The sequence below is a fragment of the Crinia signifera genome, chromosome 2, assembly GCF_055691185.1.
Source record: "Crinia signifera chromosome 2, ASM5569118v1, whole genome shotgun sequence".
NCBI lineage: Eukaryota > Metazoa > Chordata > Amphibia > Anura > Myobatrachidae > Crinia > Crinia signifera.
In genome coordinates this window covers 230,495,401-230,513,952 of record NC_139218.1, presented here as the reverse complement: position 1 = coordinate 230,513,952, position 18,552 = coordinate 230,495,401, and the positions used below count along the sequence as shown (strand labels likewise).

At 43.9% G+C, this 18,552-nt stretch overlaps 1 protein-coding gene across 1 annotated transcript in view; it reads left to right on the top strand.

The window, feature by feature from the left end:
* Window positions 1–18,552, top strand: part of VPS53 (VPS53 subunit of GARP complex) — a 210,452-nt gene that overhangs the window by 18,406 nt on the left and 173,494 nt on the right. Inside the window, exons 3-4 of the mRNA XM_083173988.1 lie at window positions 10,436–10,485; window positions 11,011–11,077. Of these exons, the coding sequence (XP_083030114.1) occupies window positions 10,436–10,485; window positions 11,011–11,077 (117 nt within the window). The remainder of the gene's footprint in view (window positions 1–10,435; window positions 10,486–11,010; window positions 11,078–18,552) is intronic.

The window sequence follows — 18,552 nt, the reverse complement described above, 5'->3', positions numbered from 1 at the left end:
TAAGAAACTGGTAATAAATAAATGACATTATACAAATAAATTGTTTAAAAATAAATCATACAATGTGATTTCCTGTTTTTTTCTCCACATTCTGTATCTCACAGTTGAAGTGTACCTATGATGGAAATTACAGACCTCTTGCATCTTTTTAAGTGGGTCAACTTCGGTGGCTGTCCAAATACTTTTTTGCCCCACTGTATAAGCAGTATAGGACAGTGCCTAGGGACATCTTAAATAGCCGATAGGTATCTGGACAGGCTGTGCCGGCTCCAGATTTGAGAAGTCCCGGCTGATGGTGGCTGTCCTTTACTGGGATGTAGAAGCTTTTCAGCACTGCTGCACTTTTACCTTATATGACCGGTAGCAGTAGCAAGTCATGTATTATACAGCACATGCAGCTTTTTTCAGTGTGACACTGGCGTGACCTAAGCTCACCACAGCACCATTTACAGCAGGGAAAGCAAAGGTATATAAAGTATAAGATTTTGTTAGAGACAGGTTGTGCATCGGATTCCTCGATACAATAGGGAGATATTTTATTACTGTACATAGGGACTGAGGTTATGTGAGATGTGATATTCATGTCTACATATCTGTATTAAGGAGGGCGACCATTGGATTGGGATACAAGTCCACAAAGGACGGCTCTATATCAAAACCAACCCCATATGGTGATATTTTCCATTTTGTGTTATACGTGGGGTGTTTACTATTAAAAACTCTGGGAGTGCCTCACAGTGATGCTAACCTTTTAATTTCTGATTATATTGATTATGTCAGAGGGCGCACCACGCATACGGCAGTATTCAATTAAAAAAATTCTCCGTGCATGGCGAGAGATTTTTTCTCTCGCCATGCACTCGCCCTGTTCCGGAGGGCTCGCTGCCACTCCTGCTCCCACTATTCAATGTGGTTAAGACTCGCCACCACTAGCGGCGAGTCTTAAGCCCTGCAGCGGACGAGCGTCCGCGGCAGGGAGCTGGCTGGGAGCCGGGGGACGGTGGCAGCCAGGGAGATTAAAGTCTCCCTGGCTGCCCCAGAACATATGTGGAGGGGAGGTGGTCTCCCAGGGATCCAGGCAGCACAAGCTGCCCCCCCCCTATAGCCAGCGGGGGACCCAGTATTCACTGCACTTGATCGTGCATATGTAATGATCGGATGCAGTGAATATATGAATATCTAATGAGCGGCTCGAAAGCTCCGGCCCCCTGCTGGCTGCTCTGTAAAAAAAAAAAAAAAAAAAATGTTAAATATTTTTTTTTTAAATTAAATATATATTCATGTGCTATAAGCACATGAATAAAAATAACATGCCCCTTCACAGAAAAAAAAATCCTGATTTTTTGACACCAAAATTAAAAAAAAAAAACCTTTTAGTTTAAAAGTTCACATTCCAGTTCTCCATGAAAAGATGGAGAATTGCTACACGGAGAGACACGGCGAAAATCACTTAAAAAGACGGCGAAAATATCACATTGAATAGGGTGGTTCACTTTTGGAGAGCAAAATGCTCCTTCCAACGCGAAAACAGCACAAACTCGCCATAAAACAAGGCAATTTTTTCTCATTGAATACTGGCCATAGACTTTAATCAGTTCCCTAGAGGCAAACAAAATTAAAAAAAGATATCTGGTTGGCTGCAAATCACTAATTGTCACAAAGGCGACTTTTGTTCTGGGGTTAGCTATTATTGCAGAAATTCTCCGTGTCCTTCAGAATAGAATATTTTGTATATAAAAAATACTACTGAAATCTTCTGTGTGGGATTTTGATGTTCACAAAATATGTTTGCAGCCACTAGATGTCACTGCAGTACACCGCAATATTACTACACAAAGACCACATTACACCATTCAGTCCCGTCTTACCTAATATGCTTCTGATCTTTGTAGTTGAAGTAATTGGTCGGCATTTAAGGCCCATACACACTTAAAGATTTTCATTTCAAAAGACTTTGCCAAAATCTCTGAAAGATATATCTTTCACCAAAGTAGTTCGTACACACTGAGCTATTTTCACCAAAGAGCGAGAGATTTTCAGCCGGCGAAAGACTTTGATGAAAATCTTTCATTATAAAAGGATATTTACATAATGGGCGGGGTTTATATTCCAAGAGTGGGAGCAGGGGCCCTTTAATTTCAGTGCGTTTCTGTTCTTGGGTCCTGATTCAGAACTGATCGCTGGGCTGCGTATATTGGGAGCCCAGCGATCAGGTAAACGCCGCCCTGGCCGTTACCACTATAATATACATTGGTGGGCATATATATGGGATGCGATTAATTTCCCGGCGGTCGGATTCCCGGCGGTCAAAATCTCGACGCTGGAATCCCGACCGCCGAAATCCTGAAACTTTCTCCCTCCGTGGGTGTCCACGACACCCATAGAGGGAGAATAAATTAGCGCGACGAGCGTAGCGAGGCATTGGGCCCGCTGCGTGGCGAGCCCGCAAGGGGGGGCAATCCACGTCCCCCCCTTGTTGGGATTTCGGCGGTCGGGATTCCGACCGCCGGGATTCCATACCGAATCTATATATACATATATATATATATATCGATATATATCTATATATCGATATATATCTATATATCGATATATATCGATACATATCGATATATATAGATATATATATCGATATATATCCAAGAGATCCACACACAGTGGTGTAGAAGCAGAGCACTCGCCACAATCACAAATCAGCCTTGTGATAAAAGCAAAATAGTTTTTAATCCAAACGGGTCAACACCGTTATAAGCAAATGAGAAGTATATAAGCCCCGACGTTTCGGTCCCAACATGGACCTTTATCAAGGAGCCTAAAATATACAGACAATACATCAGGATATTTACATTGACTGCATATCATGCTGAAAAAAAGGACATGCAGAAATTCATTAGAGCAAAACATAGTTACGTTTTTCAAAGAGAAGTCACATAGTCAACGAAGCAGGAACAACCTGGATACAGACAGGGTCAGCCAGCTGATCTGACTGCCCTCTGGTCCGGCTATTTATACCTTAAGTTAAGGGGGTGTGTGAGCTGCGCAGCGCCACAGAACGGAGTCTGTGTAGCGCTATGGGACTTCCGGTACAACCGGAAGTGCGTCGGCCGGAAGAGGCCTGTGGAACGTAGATCTGGAACGCACATGCTTCCGGGTTTCTCCGGAGCTGTGCGCGATACATAGGATGTATACTGGTTTAAAGCACGGATAGTTACAAATAATAAAAAAAACGGCAATAATGGCTCTGAAGTAGCGTGATATGCAGTCAATGTAAATATCCTGATGTATTGTCTGTATATTTTAGGCTCCTTGATAAAGGTCCATGTTGGGACCGAAACGTCGGGGCTTATATACTTCTCATTTGCTTATAACGGTGTTGACCCGTTTGGATTAAAAACTATTTTGCTTTTATCACAAGGCTGATTTGTGATTGTGGCGAGTGCTCTGCTTCTACACCACTGTGTGTGGATCTCTTGGATTTGTATTAAGGGGCATGCGATTGCATGTACCTTTTGCTGGGCACCCCACCGCTGTCTATGTTTGGGTGAGAGTGCGGTCTTTCTTTGTTTTCTAGATTATGAGGCTCTGACCTCCTGACCTGACACCCACACTTAAAGCCTGGTACCTAAAGACCAGGAGTCAGCACTCTGAACTACTGCCCATTACTATACTGACCAGTATTCTTCCCCTCCCTTACTCTCACTTGACTTTGTGCACAGTGCTAGTTTTCTTGTTGTTTGTGTGTATTCCTTACCTTTTGATCATATTTCCCTCACGCCATTCCCCAACCAGTATGGCCACAGGGGGTTTTTTGGATGACGTCTTACTCTCACAAGCTGAACATGGCATAGTCTCCCTTACTGACGATGACGCCGACAAAGTCTTATTTGACCTCTCCGACTTTGACTCATTACCCACTGAGTCACCCACCGATCTCTACCAAAGACTCCTAAAAATCAAAAAACGTGAGGTGGATCTGTCCCTCCACGGACATTTTCTATCAGAGTACTATAGAAAAATTTTTATCCCCAGGGGCTTCAGGATCGCCAACGTCCCTACCATTGGCAGACGGAACCCCACATTCTGCAGCCGCTGGTGTGGGGTCCTTAACAAATGCTCCTTCGACCTAATGTTGCTTGTGGTCGAGGAGGTAGGAGCTGAACTTAAAAAAGTAAAACTAGACATAGACGAATTTAACACAGCTCATCTGGCCACGATAAAAACCGATAAAAACAGTAACTTCATTGATAAAATTAAAACCCAAATCGAAGCATATAAACAAGACCTTATCTCCTTCAAACGCAACAAGCTTGCGGTTGTCACGTCCGACTACAAAAACCACACTGTTTACAGGTGGCTGGTTGGTGACTCAGGCTCTGCCCGCCCTCAACGCCCCTTTCGCCAGAGACGTCAAAGAAACCCATATCAGTTTAACACTGGGTCCTCCACCTCAGCATCAGAAAACGAACAATCAGAATCCCAGTCTGATTTTTTAGACGCAGGCCCCAGCAGTTCCATCAAACCGGGAAAACCCCCAAGAGGAAGGGGCGGCGCCCACACCCTCGCTGCGGTCGTCGCAGGCAAACGGATACGCAAGCAGGTTCAGAACTAGTCTTCAACCTGTCTGATCGCGAATTAACACCAGCAATGACCTCCCTCTTGTCCAAAGGACTTTCCTTTGTACCCACCCACCCCCATGACGGTTTTGATACCACTGTAGATATTTACAAATTTGGACGCAAATTACGTTTGCAAGAACAATTTGCCGACAACAAATCCGAAACCCCCAGATCAAAATTCCATAAACCCTCGACGTTCGACCCCTTATCCACCAACGCCAGCATAAAGACCTTTACGAGACTGGTTGAAAGGGATGCCCAACAGGCACCGTCAAAACCCAGATATGACAACCTCACCAGAACGGGACGAGAGGCACTTAAAGAATTAAAAGGGGACCCCAACCTAGTAATAAGACCGGCAGACAAAGGGGGAGGTGTGGTAGTCCAAAACTGGTCAGACTACCACTCAGAAGTGACCCGACAGTTAGAGGACAGTAATACCTATAAACCGGTATCACACAACCCCATACCCGAATTCAAACGGGTCATTGACAAAATCCTACTAAAAGGGCTGACATCCAACTATATCTCCAAGGACACACTTGACTACCTGACGGTAGATTACCCTGTGTGTCCCATTATATACACTCTGCCTAAAGTCCACAAATCGCACTCTCACCCTCCCGGGAGGCCCATCATCTCGGCCCGAGGGTCTCTATTACAACCGCTGGCCATCTTTGTGGATAATTACCTCCAGCCACTTGTCACCTCGAGTGACACCTACATCAGAGACACATCTGACTTCATTGACCAGTTAAAAACGGTCAACATTTCCTCTCAACAAGTACTCCTCGCCACAATGGATGTTAACTCCTTGTATACTGTGATCCCCCATTCGGACGGCCTCCGTGCTCTAAGGTCCAGACTGGACACACGCCCAATACCAACACCTCCGACTGACTTCTTGGTGGAACTGGCCGAAACCATCCTCTACCATAACCACTTCATGTACCAGAAGAAGTACTATATTCAGGTGTCTGGGACCGTGATGGGGTCGAACCTGGCGCCTTCCTACGCGTGCACCTACATGCTTGACTATGAGCACAGATACATATTACCTGAATACTATGAGAAGATCAAGTTCTACAGAAGATATATAGATGATGTCTTTTTGATCTGGGCAGGCTCGCCCGATGAATTCTCTGACATGGTCAACCACCTAAATGCTATGGACCATCCAATCAAGTTCACACACCTCATTGAAAAGGACTCAATAAACTTTCTGGACATCACGGTCCACATCAGCGATGGAGAACTTCAGACAAGCCTGTACCGTAAGGCTACGGACAGAAACACCCTCCTTCTCACATCCAGCCAACACCCACCAACGCTTAAAGAACATCTTCCAATCTCCCAGTTCATGCGAGTGATACGTAACAACACGTCCAATACCACTATGGAAACTCAACTGGTTGAGATGACTGACCGTTTCAAACAGCGGGGATACTCAGAAACAACTCTAAAGCGTTGCCTGGCTAAGGCAAGAAACAAAATGAACAACCCCCGAGTGGACACACAGACCCCAAAACCAGAGCGAATGGTTTTCGTCAACAAATTTGACCATGCTTCCTCCAAGGTCCAGACGAGCATAAGGAAACACTGGCCTATCCTGGCATCTGACCAAAACCTGAAAATGCATAGTTTTGGTCCCCCTATGATAGCATACAAAAAAGGCCCTAACCTAAAGGAACTTCTCATGCGACCAACGACAAGCCCACAGACTGAGTCCAATACTACTTGGCTCTATTCTAAACGACCCGGCTGCTTCCGCTGTGCAGGTTGTACCACCTGTAATAGCCTCATCCCCGGTCCGACGTTTCCACATCCACACACAGGCAGACAGATCAAGATCAGGTACCGCCTACACTGTCAAATGGACCATGTTGTCTACCTCCTCCACTGCCCATGTGGCCTCGCCTATGTCGGGATGACTTCAAGAAAGTTTCGAGAAAGGATGGCGAATCACCGCAACTCAATTAGGGCGGCCCTTGAAACAAAAAAAGCTGAACTACCCGTTCCTCGCCACTTCCTAGCGGCAGGACACCAGAACTCGAGCCTTCGCTGCCGCATCATAGACTGGATACCCCCACCCCCTCGAGGTGGTGACCGTGGGCTAGCTTTGAAAAAACTCGAGAGCCGATGGATCTATAGATTGGACACTCTTGCCCCAAAAGGACTTAATGAAAATAACCCCCTCTCTATTTTCCTGAGATAACTTATATACTGTACGGTCATTACACTGTATTCTTCTAACATGTCTGCATTTTTTCAATTTGTTTTTTTCTGTGTGTATATTTATTTACTCTCTTTCTTTATATATTGTTTTCTCGATGTTCAGATCTTTGCTTGTCTCCCTCAAGTAGATTGCCTATTGTGTTACGTCTTAGATCATTTGCCCTTGCAAATTCAAGGACACTCTCACACGCAGCTTAATTTAAAAAAAAAAACCCACTGGTTAGTTCTGGTCTCTTCTTTCCTCCCCATCTGGTCCAAACCCACAACTCCCCCTCCCCCTCCCCCCACTAACCCCCACCCCCTGTTATGTCTGTCTCTGTTTCTCCCCCCAACCACCCTCTTTTTCCTTTATCCCACCCCCCTAAACCATTCACAACACTCCTCTAACACTAAATACCCCAACCTATGCACATCTGGCATCGGGTTACCACACCCCCTAATTTCACCACGGGATCCCCCCTCCCCCTTTTTGACACAGCCCAATCACACAATAGTGGACACTTAGTAACTCTAGTTGTCACTGCGGGTTCATCACACCCCAGCCCAGGAGAACGCAGCTCCACTCCCCCGGGTTTTAATTGGATGCACTGAGCAATCCCCAACTCCTAATCACCGCCTCCCTACCCATCCCTTCACCCTGGTCTCTATAGTTAAAACGATCCGGCTAATACCTTGTTAATTACAACACACGCACGGTTTGATTATCTAAGTTACCCCGCTACTTCAGAGCCATTATTGCCGTTTTTTTTATTATTTGTAACTATCCGTGCTTTAAACCAGTATACATCCTATGTATCGCGCACAGCTCCGGAGAAACCCGGAAGCATGTGCGTTCCAGATCTGCGTTCCACAGGCCTCTTCCGGCCGACGCACTTACGGTTGTACCGGAAGTCCCATAGCGCTACACAGACTCCGTTCTGTGGCGCTGCGCAGCTCACACACCCCCTTAACTTAAGGTATAAATAGCCGGACCAGAGGGCAGTCAGATCAGCTGGCTGACCCTGTCTGTATCCAGGTTGTTCCTGCTTCGTTGACTATGTGACTTCTCTTTGAAAAACGTAACTATGTTTTGCTCTAATGAATTTCTGCATGTCCTTTTTTTCAGCATGATATGCAGTCAATGTAAATATCCTGATGTATTGTCTGTATATTTTAGGCTCCTTGATAAAGGTCCATGTTGGGACCGAAACGTCGGGGCTTATATACTTCTCATTTGCTTATAACGGTGTTGACCCGTTTGGATTAAAAACTATTTTGCTTTTATCACAAGGCTGATTTGTGATTGTGGCGAGTGCTCTGCTTCTACACCACTGTGTGTGGATCTCTTGGATTTGTATTAAGGGGCATGCGATTGCATGTACCTTTTGCTGGGCACCCCACCGCTGTCTATGTTTGGGTGAGAGTGCGGTCTTTCTTTGTTTTCTATATCGATATATAGATATATATCGATATATAGATATATATCGATATATCGATATATATCGATACAATATATATATATATATATATATATATATATATATATATATATATATACACAGTATACACACACATATATAATATAATATAATATATATATATATATATTAATATTAGGAAGCCTTGCATTGGTGTCAGTGGTTATATATATATATATATGTATATATATATATATATATAGCCTTGCATTGTGGCAGTGGTCATATATATATATATATATATATATATATATATATATATATAATATATATATATATATAAAAATTGGGACACCTTGCATTGGTGGCAGTGAAGCTGAGTCAGTAGGGGGACACCGAGTGCTGACAGAGGAGGACAGGTCCCCGTGACAGGGGGGACCGAGAGCTGCTGCGTGGCGGCGGGCTTGCTGAGGCTGCTGGCAGACGCAGACGGCAGTGAGTCTTTTCCTCCCTGCTCCGTCTCCGTGCTGGGAGCAGGGGGAGGGGGGAGGGAGCAGGGGGAGGCGGCGGGGCGGCACACGGGCTGAAAGTGGTTAATCTTTCAGCCCGTGCAGCGTACACATACAGCGATGATGGATAAAAAACCATCCATCATCGCTGGCATGCTGGTAAAACCAGCCGACGTGGGACCTCGCTAGCGATGATGCGGGAGCGCGCATCATCGCTAGGAGGCAATCTGTGGGGCGTACACACTAGGCAATTTTCAATTGAAAATCGCTCAAAACGGCTGTTTTGAACGATTTTCAGGTGAAAATCGTTAAGTGTGTATGGGCCTTTAGTAAGTTTATTAATATCTTAATTAAGCACATTCTACGAAGTAGATGTAGCTCTAGATGTACAGGTACAAACCTGATTGGGGAACAAATCAGTTTTTTTTTTTGTTGTTGTTTTAAAAATGAAAGGAAATATGTATTGCAGCAGTCTAGTATGTGTTGTTAATGGGTTACAGCAGTGTTATCTGTAAGTATAGTGTTCATTCTAGCACCCGCCATCTTTGAAAACCCATGCAATTCCTGTTTCCTGCCTGGGGTGTCGCTGTCTGCTGTGATGTTTAACGCACAGGGCTGGTTTGCATATGGGTGCTGATATACAGACCACACTGTGCTAGAAGCACTACAGTAGCCAGCGACACCCCAGGCAGGGAAGAGGAACTTCATGGGGTTTCAAAGATGGCACGTGCTGGAATGAACACTATAAGTATACATTAAGGGCTGTTTCACACAGTACGGTTCCTGCCGCACGGTGAAATCCCGTACGGTCAGGGAGCCGCGCCGCACTCAGAATTTTATAATGGCAGGGATGGCCACAGCCCGGCAGCCGTCCCTTCCAGTGGGGGGATCCGGCTGCAGCCGTGCGGCCGGGCCGTGGCCGTCCCGTGTGAATGGACACAATAGTGTCCATTCACAACTGCTGAGTGCGGCACGGCTCCCTGGCCGTACGGGATTTCACCGTGCGGCAGGAACCGTACTGTGTGAAACAGCCCTAACTCTTTGCTTTTTGTAATAAATGTTCTGTTGCTAGACCTTCTAATAACAAATTTGGATATGCTATACTGTATATGACATATAGCAATCACTTAGACATATGCTTTCTTTTGTAGACCTGCACTAGACAGAGGAATTTTGGATACTGTGGGCCAGTATTGAACTGGGCTTTTGGGGAAAACCTCAGTAGGGCCAATGTCTGAAGGACTAGTTCCCTACCCTATTTATGTAGGGGACAGACTGTGTAATATAACTTATTGCCAGCTTGTGTCCATGCTCTTATGCATCGCAGATATCATCTAATGACATCGTAATTCTGACTCTATAGAGGAGACCGCTGGACCACAAGCAATCAGTTTCAGAAGGGAAGAAGCCAAGATGATAGAAACAGTAATAAAGAAACCAGGAACAAACGTTCACCATGACTGCACCAGCACTACACTACTTCTGAGTGCACACTGTAACTTGTTATACCTACAGCGTCTCACACAATTGATTAAGGTTAAGAAAGTATATGTAGCTGTACAACAGGTGTTTTTAAATTACAGGGTTACGGCCACTGTTATCCATTAATGCTTCATAAAGTGAGATATCCTTGAAAGATGTCTAATTTGTAACCATATGTATCCTTTCCTTTTTGCAGTCCTTATCCAACATTGATGATGTTGTAAGCAAAATTCGTTTGAAAATAAGGTACATTTTGAACATAATCCTCATATATATGTGTATATGTATGTATATATAATGTATGATTAAATAAAAACATATGTCACTGTTTCTTAGTTAACATTTTTGTATGTACATTATTTCTCTTCTAAGGTTAAATATAAACAGCATTTATGGAGGGGGGGGGGGGGGGGGGGTGAGTCTATTAGCCGAAAATTATGGGTACTTTAAATGGGTAATGGTATATATTTTGGTCCTTTTAAGACATTTTTGAAAACAATTGCAAACACCCCCGATACACAACTGCAAGCCTAAAATGCACTCCCATATACAGTACCTGTCCCCTGTAATTTCTTACATTTTGTCACCCAAAAAATGTAAGTCCTTATTGGCCAACAAAAAGTATTGGGTACCATTCAAAATTGCTATGTCCCCATACACACAGGGGGCAACAAATCTTTACAAACATTGAACACACATTTTTCTAACACTTTTGAACATGATTGATACATTGTTACATTGATACATGATACTATATATTTTTATCTTCAGACGTTTGGATGATAACATAAGAACTGTGGTTCGCGGCCAAACAAATGTAGGCCAAGATGGGAGACAGGTATGTACCATTTTTTTGTTACCAAGGTTAAGATGGTGAAGGGAGAGATACATTGTTTTTTGTGTATGGCGATGTGACATATACATATTTAAAATTGTATTCAGTTCATACATTTATGTACCAATGCACATTATGTCCCTTTGTCTGCCTTCATTACTTCCTTTCTGTACCTGCATCACTCACTCCCTCTCTCCCTCACTCACTGTGGGCCTTATTCTAGTTCACTCTTTCTGACAAAATCCTTCTTAGATGGACAAAACCATGGGCCTTATTCTGATCGGTGCGGCCGGATCCGAATATGCGGCCAGGACCGTGCGTGCGAAACCCCGCCTTCCATACGGATCGCCAACTCCGTCCGTACGTGGTAAGAAGCTGGCCGAACGGACCGCACGTGTATTTTTCACGGAATACGCCGCCTCCATCTCAGGGAACCTCCCCCATCATTCGATGGTCGCAGACCATCGAATGCAGGACCGAGTGGTCCACCAACTCCCGCAACCTCAGACCACACGGATATTTTTTCGTGCAAAAGCAGGGATCTGGGCGGGCAGCTGACATCCGGTGATGTCATATGTCCGCCCCCTACACGTGCGTCACGACTGCATTACCATACGTACGCCCAGCGTTTGCATGGGAACGCCCATGAAACGCGGGGCGTATGCATATGGTAATGAGCCCAAATAGCCCTTCACGCCCCTCTCCACCCCCTGTTCGGAGTGTTCACATTTCATGCGGGATTTGGCCGTACGCCCCGCTCGCACATGCGCATTTTTGTCTCTGCACATGCGCAGACACAAAACATCGGCGGCACGAACGCACGCGGATATTACCGCACCAACCAGAATAAGGACCCATGTGCACTGCAGGTGGGGCAGATGTAACTTGTGCAGAGAGAATTCGATTTGGGTGGGGTTTTACTTCAAAGTAAGATCTATATTGCAGTGTAAAAATAAAGCAGTCAGTATTTTCCCTGCACAAAAACAAAATAACTCACCCAAATCGAATTCTCTCTGCACATTTTACATCTGCCCCCTGCAGTGCACATGGTTTTGTCCATCTAAGAAGGATTTTGTCAGAGTGAACTAGAATAAGGTCATGTGTCTGTTTCTGTCTACACCACTTCCTCTTCTGCACCATTCTGTCTGAAGTGCAGCTAGAAGATTCAAACTTTTAGTTTTGCAAACCCAGGTGTAGTTATACTTAATAGAGATGTCTCCTGAGAGCGTTTGTGCCAACCATTTAAGTGCATCAATTTAAAACTCATGCAATTTGCTGTGGCCTACAACTGTGCGCAATAGATAAGAGGAGTGGTGTGAATCTATGTACTATGAAGATTGAAATTTCAGGTTGGTCCTCTTTCTTTAACACCCCTTTTCAGCCTTGAACCCTTTGAGTGCCGTAGTACATTTGGCAAAGTAAGTGTAAAAATTGCCAATAAAACATATTTATTCATCATAATGACCTGTAATGCTTACCTTTTATATAGGAAATATAATCTTTTTTGTATACAGTAATTTATTTGAATTTATATAACAAATGTGGGCAACGCTGGCAGTTTTAGTGCATATTTTGTGCATCTCGCACAGGGATGTTGGCACTCAAGGGGTTAAAAAGCATTCAGCAGAAGTAACTCCCACAACTATAATCAGTCAGCTATTATATATATATATTCTGATCAGACTAAAATACAGATCCTAATAACCACCTAATTTTATACACAGAAATAACTGAGACCGGGTGTGAAAATTCCTTTACAGGGTGTAGCAAGTTTCTTTAAAAGCTTTGGCACGTCAGTTATTTTATGTACGCTAGACAGACAAGGACTTCAGAATCTTGATATTCTGTGTTGTGTTTTGTTCTTATTTGCTATGTCAAGGTTACTATATTCTTCATCTCTATAAGGTACTCCGTAGAGAAAAGCTACAAACACCATTACTCTTAAAGCTGAGGGAAACAATATTTTTATGATACTGCAACATAAACTCCAATAAACTTTAAAACGACAACAGAACTAAAAGATCTGGCCGACAGTCATTTACGTGCTGAAATGCATGCTTTAGTCAACACACATTGGTTGTAGCCATTTTTAACAATGTCAACATCATAAACGTCGACATTTTGACTACTTACCCAAGCATGCCAACTACAAGTGTAATCTTGTATGTACAATAAACCTAATGCTTGCAGCTAGTGTTATAACTGCAAGTTTATTTCTCTTCTATAAACTCAAGGGCGTAATGAAGAGCAGCAAGAAATCTCTCGTTCCCTGTAAAATGTTGCTTTTACTTTTTACCTGGGCAGGAAAGTGAGAATTGTGATCACTACTATAAACATTTTAAATATGTAATCACTCCGATCCTATCTATACCTCTATTAAGTGAAAGTCTGTCTGTTTGTCAGACTAAAGGCCCATACACACTTGAAGATTTTCATTTCAAAAGACTTTGCCAAAATCTTTGATAGCTATATCTTTCACCAAAGTAGTGCGTACACACTGAGCTATTTTCCCCAAAGAGCAAAAGATTTTCAGGAGGCGAAAGACTTTGCTGAAAATCTTTCATTATAAATGGGCTGGGTTTGAATTCCAAGGGTTCCATATATACACAGTACATTGGTGGCAGTGGGCTTATAAATATATAAACATTGGTGGGCAGTGTTGATGCTAATTTATGATTTATGCATTGCTGGCACAGACCAGCAATGTATACGTTACTGCCAACACTGCCCACCAATGTTTATATATTTATATGCCCACTGCCACAAATGTATATTTATTTAAATGCAAACCCCCCCCCCCCCATGTGCCCCTGGAGTGACTCGGCGGCCGTCACCACATCCCCCTCCAGCCCCTTCCCTCCCTCGGTGAGATGTGGCCGCATAGTTCCCCTGTGGAGCAAAGCGGGTAAGCGCCAAAGCGCCCTCCCTCCCCGCCTGGGGCGCCCCGTGCCCTACACTATCCATAGCCGTCCCCAGCAGATAGCGACGGACACAGCTGCCCACCAATGTTTATATTTTATATGCCCACTGCCACCAATGTATTCATTTAAATGCACCAACAATATATTATAATATATTATAATATAAATTAATAAATATATATTTTATATATATATATATATATATAATATATATATATATATATAATATATATATATATAATATATATATATATTATATATATATATATATTATATATATATTATATAATAATATATATATATATATATATATATCTATATATATAATATATATATTGCGTGCATTTAATGAATACATTGGTGGCAGTGGGCAGAATAATATAACTATTGGTGCCCAGCAGGTGTTAGCAGGGAGCAGTGCTGTCTGCTCCGTGTGTTTAGGCTGGGGGCGGGGCTAGCCTGGCCGGGGAGCAGGTCTCTGCAGCAGCAGCAGCATCCAGCCGGCCAGCCAGACGGAGCACAGGGGTGAGTATGACGGGCGAGGGGGCGAGGGGGCGGGGGGCGGTCCGCCGGGCTGAAAGTGGTTAATCTTTCAGCCCGGCAGGCGTACACACATGGCGATGATGGATGAAAAACCATCCATCATCGCCACATCTGCTGGTAAAACCAGCAGATGAACCACTTTCCTAGCGATGATGCGGGAGCGCGCATCATCGCTAGTCGGCAATCTCCGGGGCATACACACTGGGCGATTTTCGGCCGAAAATCGCTCAAAACGGCTGTTTTGACCGATTTTCAGCTGAAAATCGTCAAGTGTGTATGGGCCTTAAGATAAATCCTGAATCCACTGAACTAATCGCTGTGCGCTTTTTACCATTGTGTGAGTTCCCCACGCAGGTACAGGCTGGAGCGATGAGGATTCCCTCCGACATTGGAACAAATCCCTGTCGGCCCAGATTTCCTGTACACACTGGAGCTATTTTAACGAAGGACTGAACAATCATGTCCCCTCTTTCATTAGCGATACCACAGGACAATAGCAATAGCATCAGGTCTAATATGCAGCACATAAAACCTGACAACATTGCATACAACCTCATAGACAATGAGCGTTGTAAGCGGTATGTTGGTCTGATCTGCCCTACTGGACAACATACCCAGCTTTAGAGAAGAATCGTCATGACAGTCCTCAGGGTAGTGTGGGTACTATTAAGGTATTTTATAATTACAAAAATTTCACTAACATGATTGGACACACCAGATCACATGCTAATTTTTGCCCAATGATTCCATACCTGAATTACAGCCAGCTGTTACCAAATCCCATCACTGAGCCACAGTTGTAAAACTCCACAACTGCAAACTAGCATCATTCACGAGGCACTACTCTGAGAAGAGAAGCCCATCCCTGCCCTACGCAATAAATACACACACCTTGGGTGGTTGAACAAACCTGGCCTTTGGCATCCTATAGGACTGAGCTTGAATAACAATCGCAAAAAGTTGCAGTTTGCACAATAAACATATTCGTTTATTACATTTGCTCTTGACAAACAATTTTTTTTAAGAATAATGAACTCTAGCACCTGGACATCAGTCTTTTATTTATTTATACTTTATTTACACTTTATTAGTCTGTCTATCTAGCACATCTAATATACAATAAACAACGTGTGTTTAATAACCATATGTTTCATACAGTAAAGGGCCCCTTATGTGGGGTACACACCAGGACGATATAGCCCAAAATGAGTCAATTTAGATACAATTTTGACCGATTGTATGTAAATTGGCCAAGTTTTTGGCCATTTCAGTGTCCTTTTGATGCGATCCCATTCCGATGCGCGGCCCCGCGGGTCAGTCTTTTCCGAGATCCTACCTGCTGCAGGTAGGATCTCAGAACCGACCATTGCAGTGGGTGGGGGTCGTTATCGGATTTGCGGCGCTGTCAGCTCGTGTGCGGGTCGTACGTTCCTGTGATGACCCGCTTACGAGCACCATCGTCCTGGTGTGTACCGGGCATTACACTTGTGAGATTTTGTTAGATTTGACCCAATTCAGGTGGATTGGGTCAATTTATCTGACAAAATCTGATGTGCCTGAGACAGTGTTCCCTCTAAGCTTCTTTGACATGGTGCCACACTGTGCCCATTTTTAAAACCCTGCACCCTGCCCTTTTTGTGTGGCACTGTGTGCCTTTATGCTGCCCCCACCGTGCTGACATGCCACTGAGAACTTTTGTGGGGTGCCATCATGTGTAATGGGTATTACGGTGTATGCCATCATGTTTAACGGGCATTATGGTGTGTAGTATAATGTGTAAGAGGCATTACAGCAGTGGTCGGGGAACAGGATTAAATTACCACAAATGGGGTAAAAATGTAATTCCTGCCGAGACACAGCCAGGCATGCGTATGAATTTATATGCATGCCTGGCTGTGCCTCGGAAGCACGACCCCCATTACCCCCAGGAATTGAATTTAATTGCATATAGACTCTCTATCTATCTATCTATCTATCTATCTATCTATCTATATATATATATATTATATATATATATATATGAGAGAGAGAAAGAACATTGGTGGTACCCGTGCTGATCCACCTTTTTTCAATAAGTCTGTTAAACAAGTCACACACACTTGCAGAAGGAACACAGTCTCTTCTTCTACAACTCTCTCCAGGGCGGCTGCTCTTTTCCAGAAGGCTACTTCAAAATAGCCAATTTCAAAGGAATCTGGAGAAAAAGGGTGAAAAGAGCGCCTCCTAGTGTAGTAGTTAAACGGGTTCAATGTTACACCTCCACCAATTTAGTAGCACCCCAAAGTGTGAAGGTGTACCGTTAGGGGTGGTATCCAACCACCTTGTATAACACGTTATAACATCACTTACAAGCTTCAATCAGCATGTCAGGAGATGGTCCTTTCCCAGAAGCCAATGGCAGTATCTCCAAAACCAAAAGGGGAAAAAGGAAAAGATCCTAGTGCAGTATTATAATAAAATACATTTATTTAACAAAGAAGACAAAAAATATTGCCCGTACAAGATAAAAAACAGATGAGGCTTATCTGAAATGCTTTCGTCCAAATTATAAATAGATCTGGGTAACCTCCATGGTGTACCCCTCTGCTCAGAGGATATCTCTGCAGGGATAGTAATATCTACCATCAAATCAATTGCAGTGGTGCCATATTAACCAATTTATTGTATGAGGGTACACACCAGGCAATTTTTGCCAAAGACGCATTAGGTTGCATCAGATCGTTTCCCAAGGGGACCCGCACATTAGATATATTTGATATGATCATCCTCTTGAAGCATAGGATATATATTATCTGATTTGCAGCCAGGCGCACTAGATTGGCAATCTTAAAAAACACTACCAGACAGGAGCTATATGGCCAGATTCTGACCACTTTCTCCTCACTGCACAGCAGTTAGCTACATATAGCTATATACAGAGTCTGGTTGTGGAATTTTTTGTCTAACGCACGGATTGTTACTGACAAGGAGAGCTGCAAGGTGACTACTTCACTGCAGTGTCTCTTTCTCGGACTCCGCTGCCCTCATAGATCATTGCTTTTCTGTGTGTAATCCACAAGCGACAATATAGTATTATCATGGCAATCTGAATTCGGTCGCAACACTGCACAAACAGCACATACAACGAGCGGATATTCGCACCAGACCAGTGGCGTAACTACCATGGGTGCAGGGGGTGCAGCTGCTATGGGGCCCGAGCTGTTTCCAGGGCCCGCAGCTCCCCCTGCACCCACTGAAGTCTGCCAAAGCTCACCACTTATGCCTCTCCCTGCCGAACAGTGTGGTCAGCAGCAGAGCCTGCTCCTCCCGGCCCCCGAAAGCAGCGGAGGATGTAGCAGCACTGCAGCAGCGTACTACCCCGTCCCCCACAGTCTTCATTAGCTGCCTGTAACTATATCGGGTCGCACTTCGGGCACCATCTAAGAAGCAATTTGCGGCCATTTAGGGGGCGGAGCTTAATGCCGGGAAGGTCCCGCCCCCATCAGAGAACTCTGGCTGACTGCTCAGGAGTCAGGCTGCTGTTATAAGGTAATTCATTCTCTCCTCCCTCTATTTCTTCCTTTACAGTATGTCTCTACACCTTTACATTCTCTCAATTCAACTATATATATGTATGTATATATATATATATATATATATATATATATATATATATATATATATATATATATATATATAAATTCTATTTATAATCTGGACATACTTTAGCACCTTGAGTTGTTTATCTGTGTTTAGGATGGAGTGGCTTCATGTGAGTGAACTTTCCCCACAAGTAATCAGGGAAAGCAGGGTTTGCTGACAAATTACTGTAGTTATACAACTGCTACTTCATTGTGTGTGTGACTTCGTTTGTGTATGAGACACTCAGAAACCACCTCCCAGCTGTGTTTAACAGTGTGTAACCCCTTCCCTTTTGCGTGACACCCTGTGGTTCCCCTGACACTGTACACCCCCTACCCTTGTGTGTGTGACACAGTATAACCCCCTGCTCACTGTATGTGACAGTATACACCC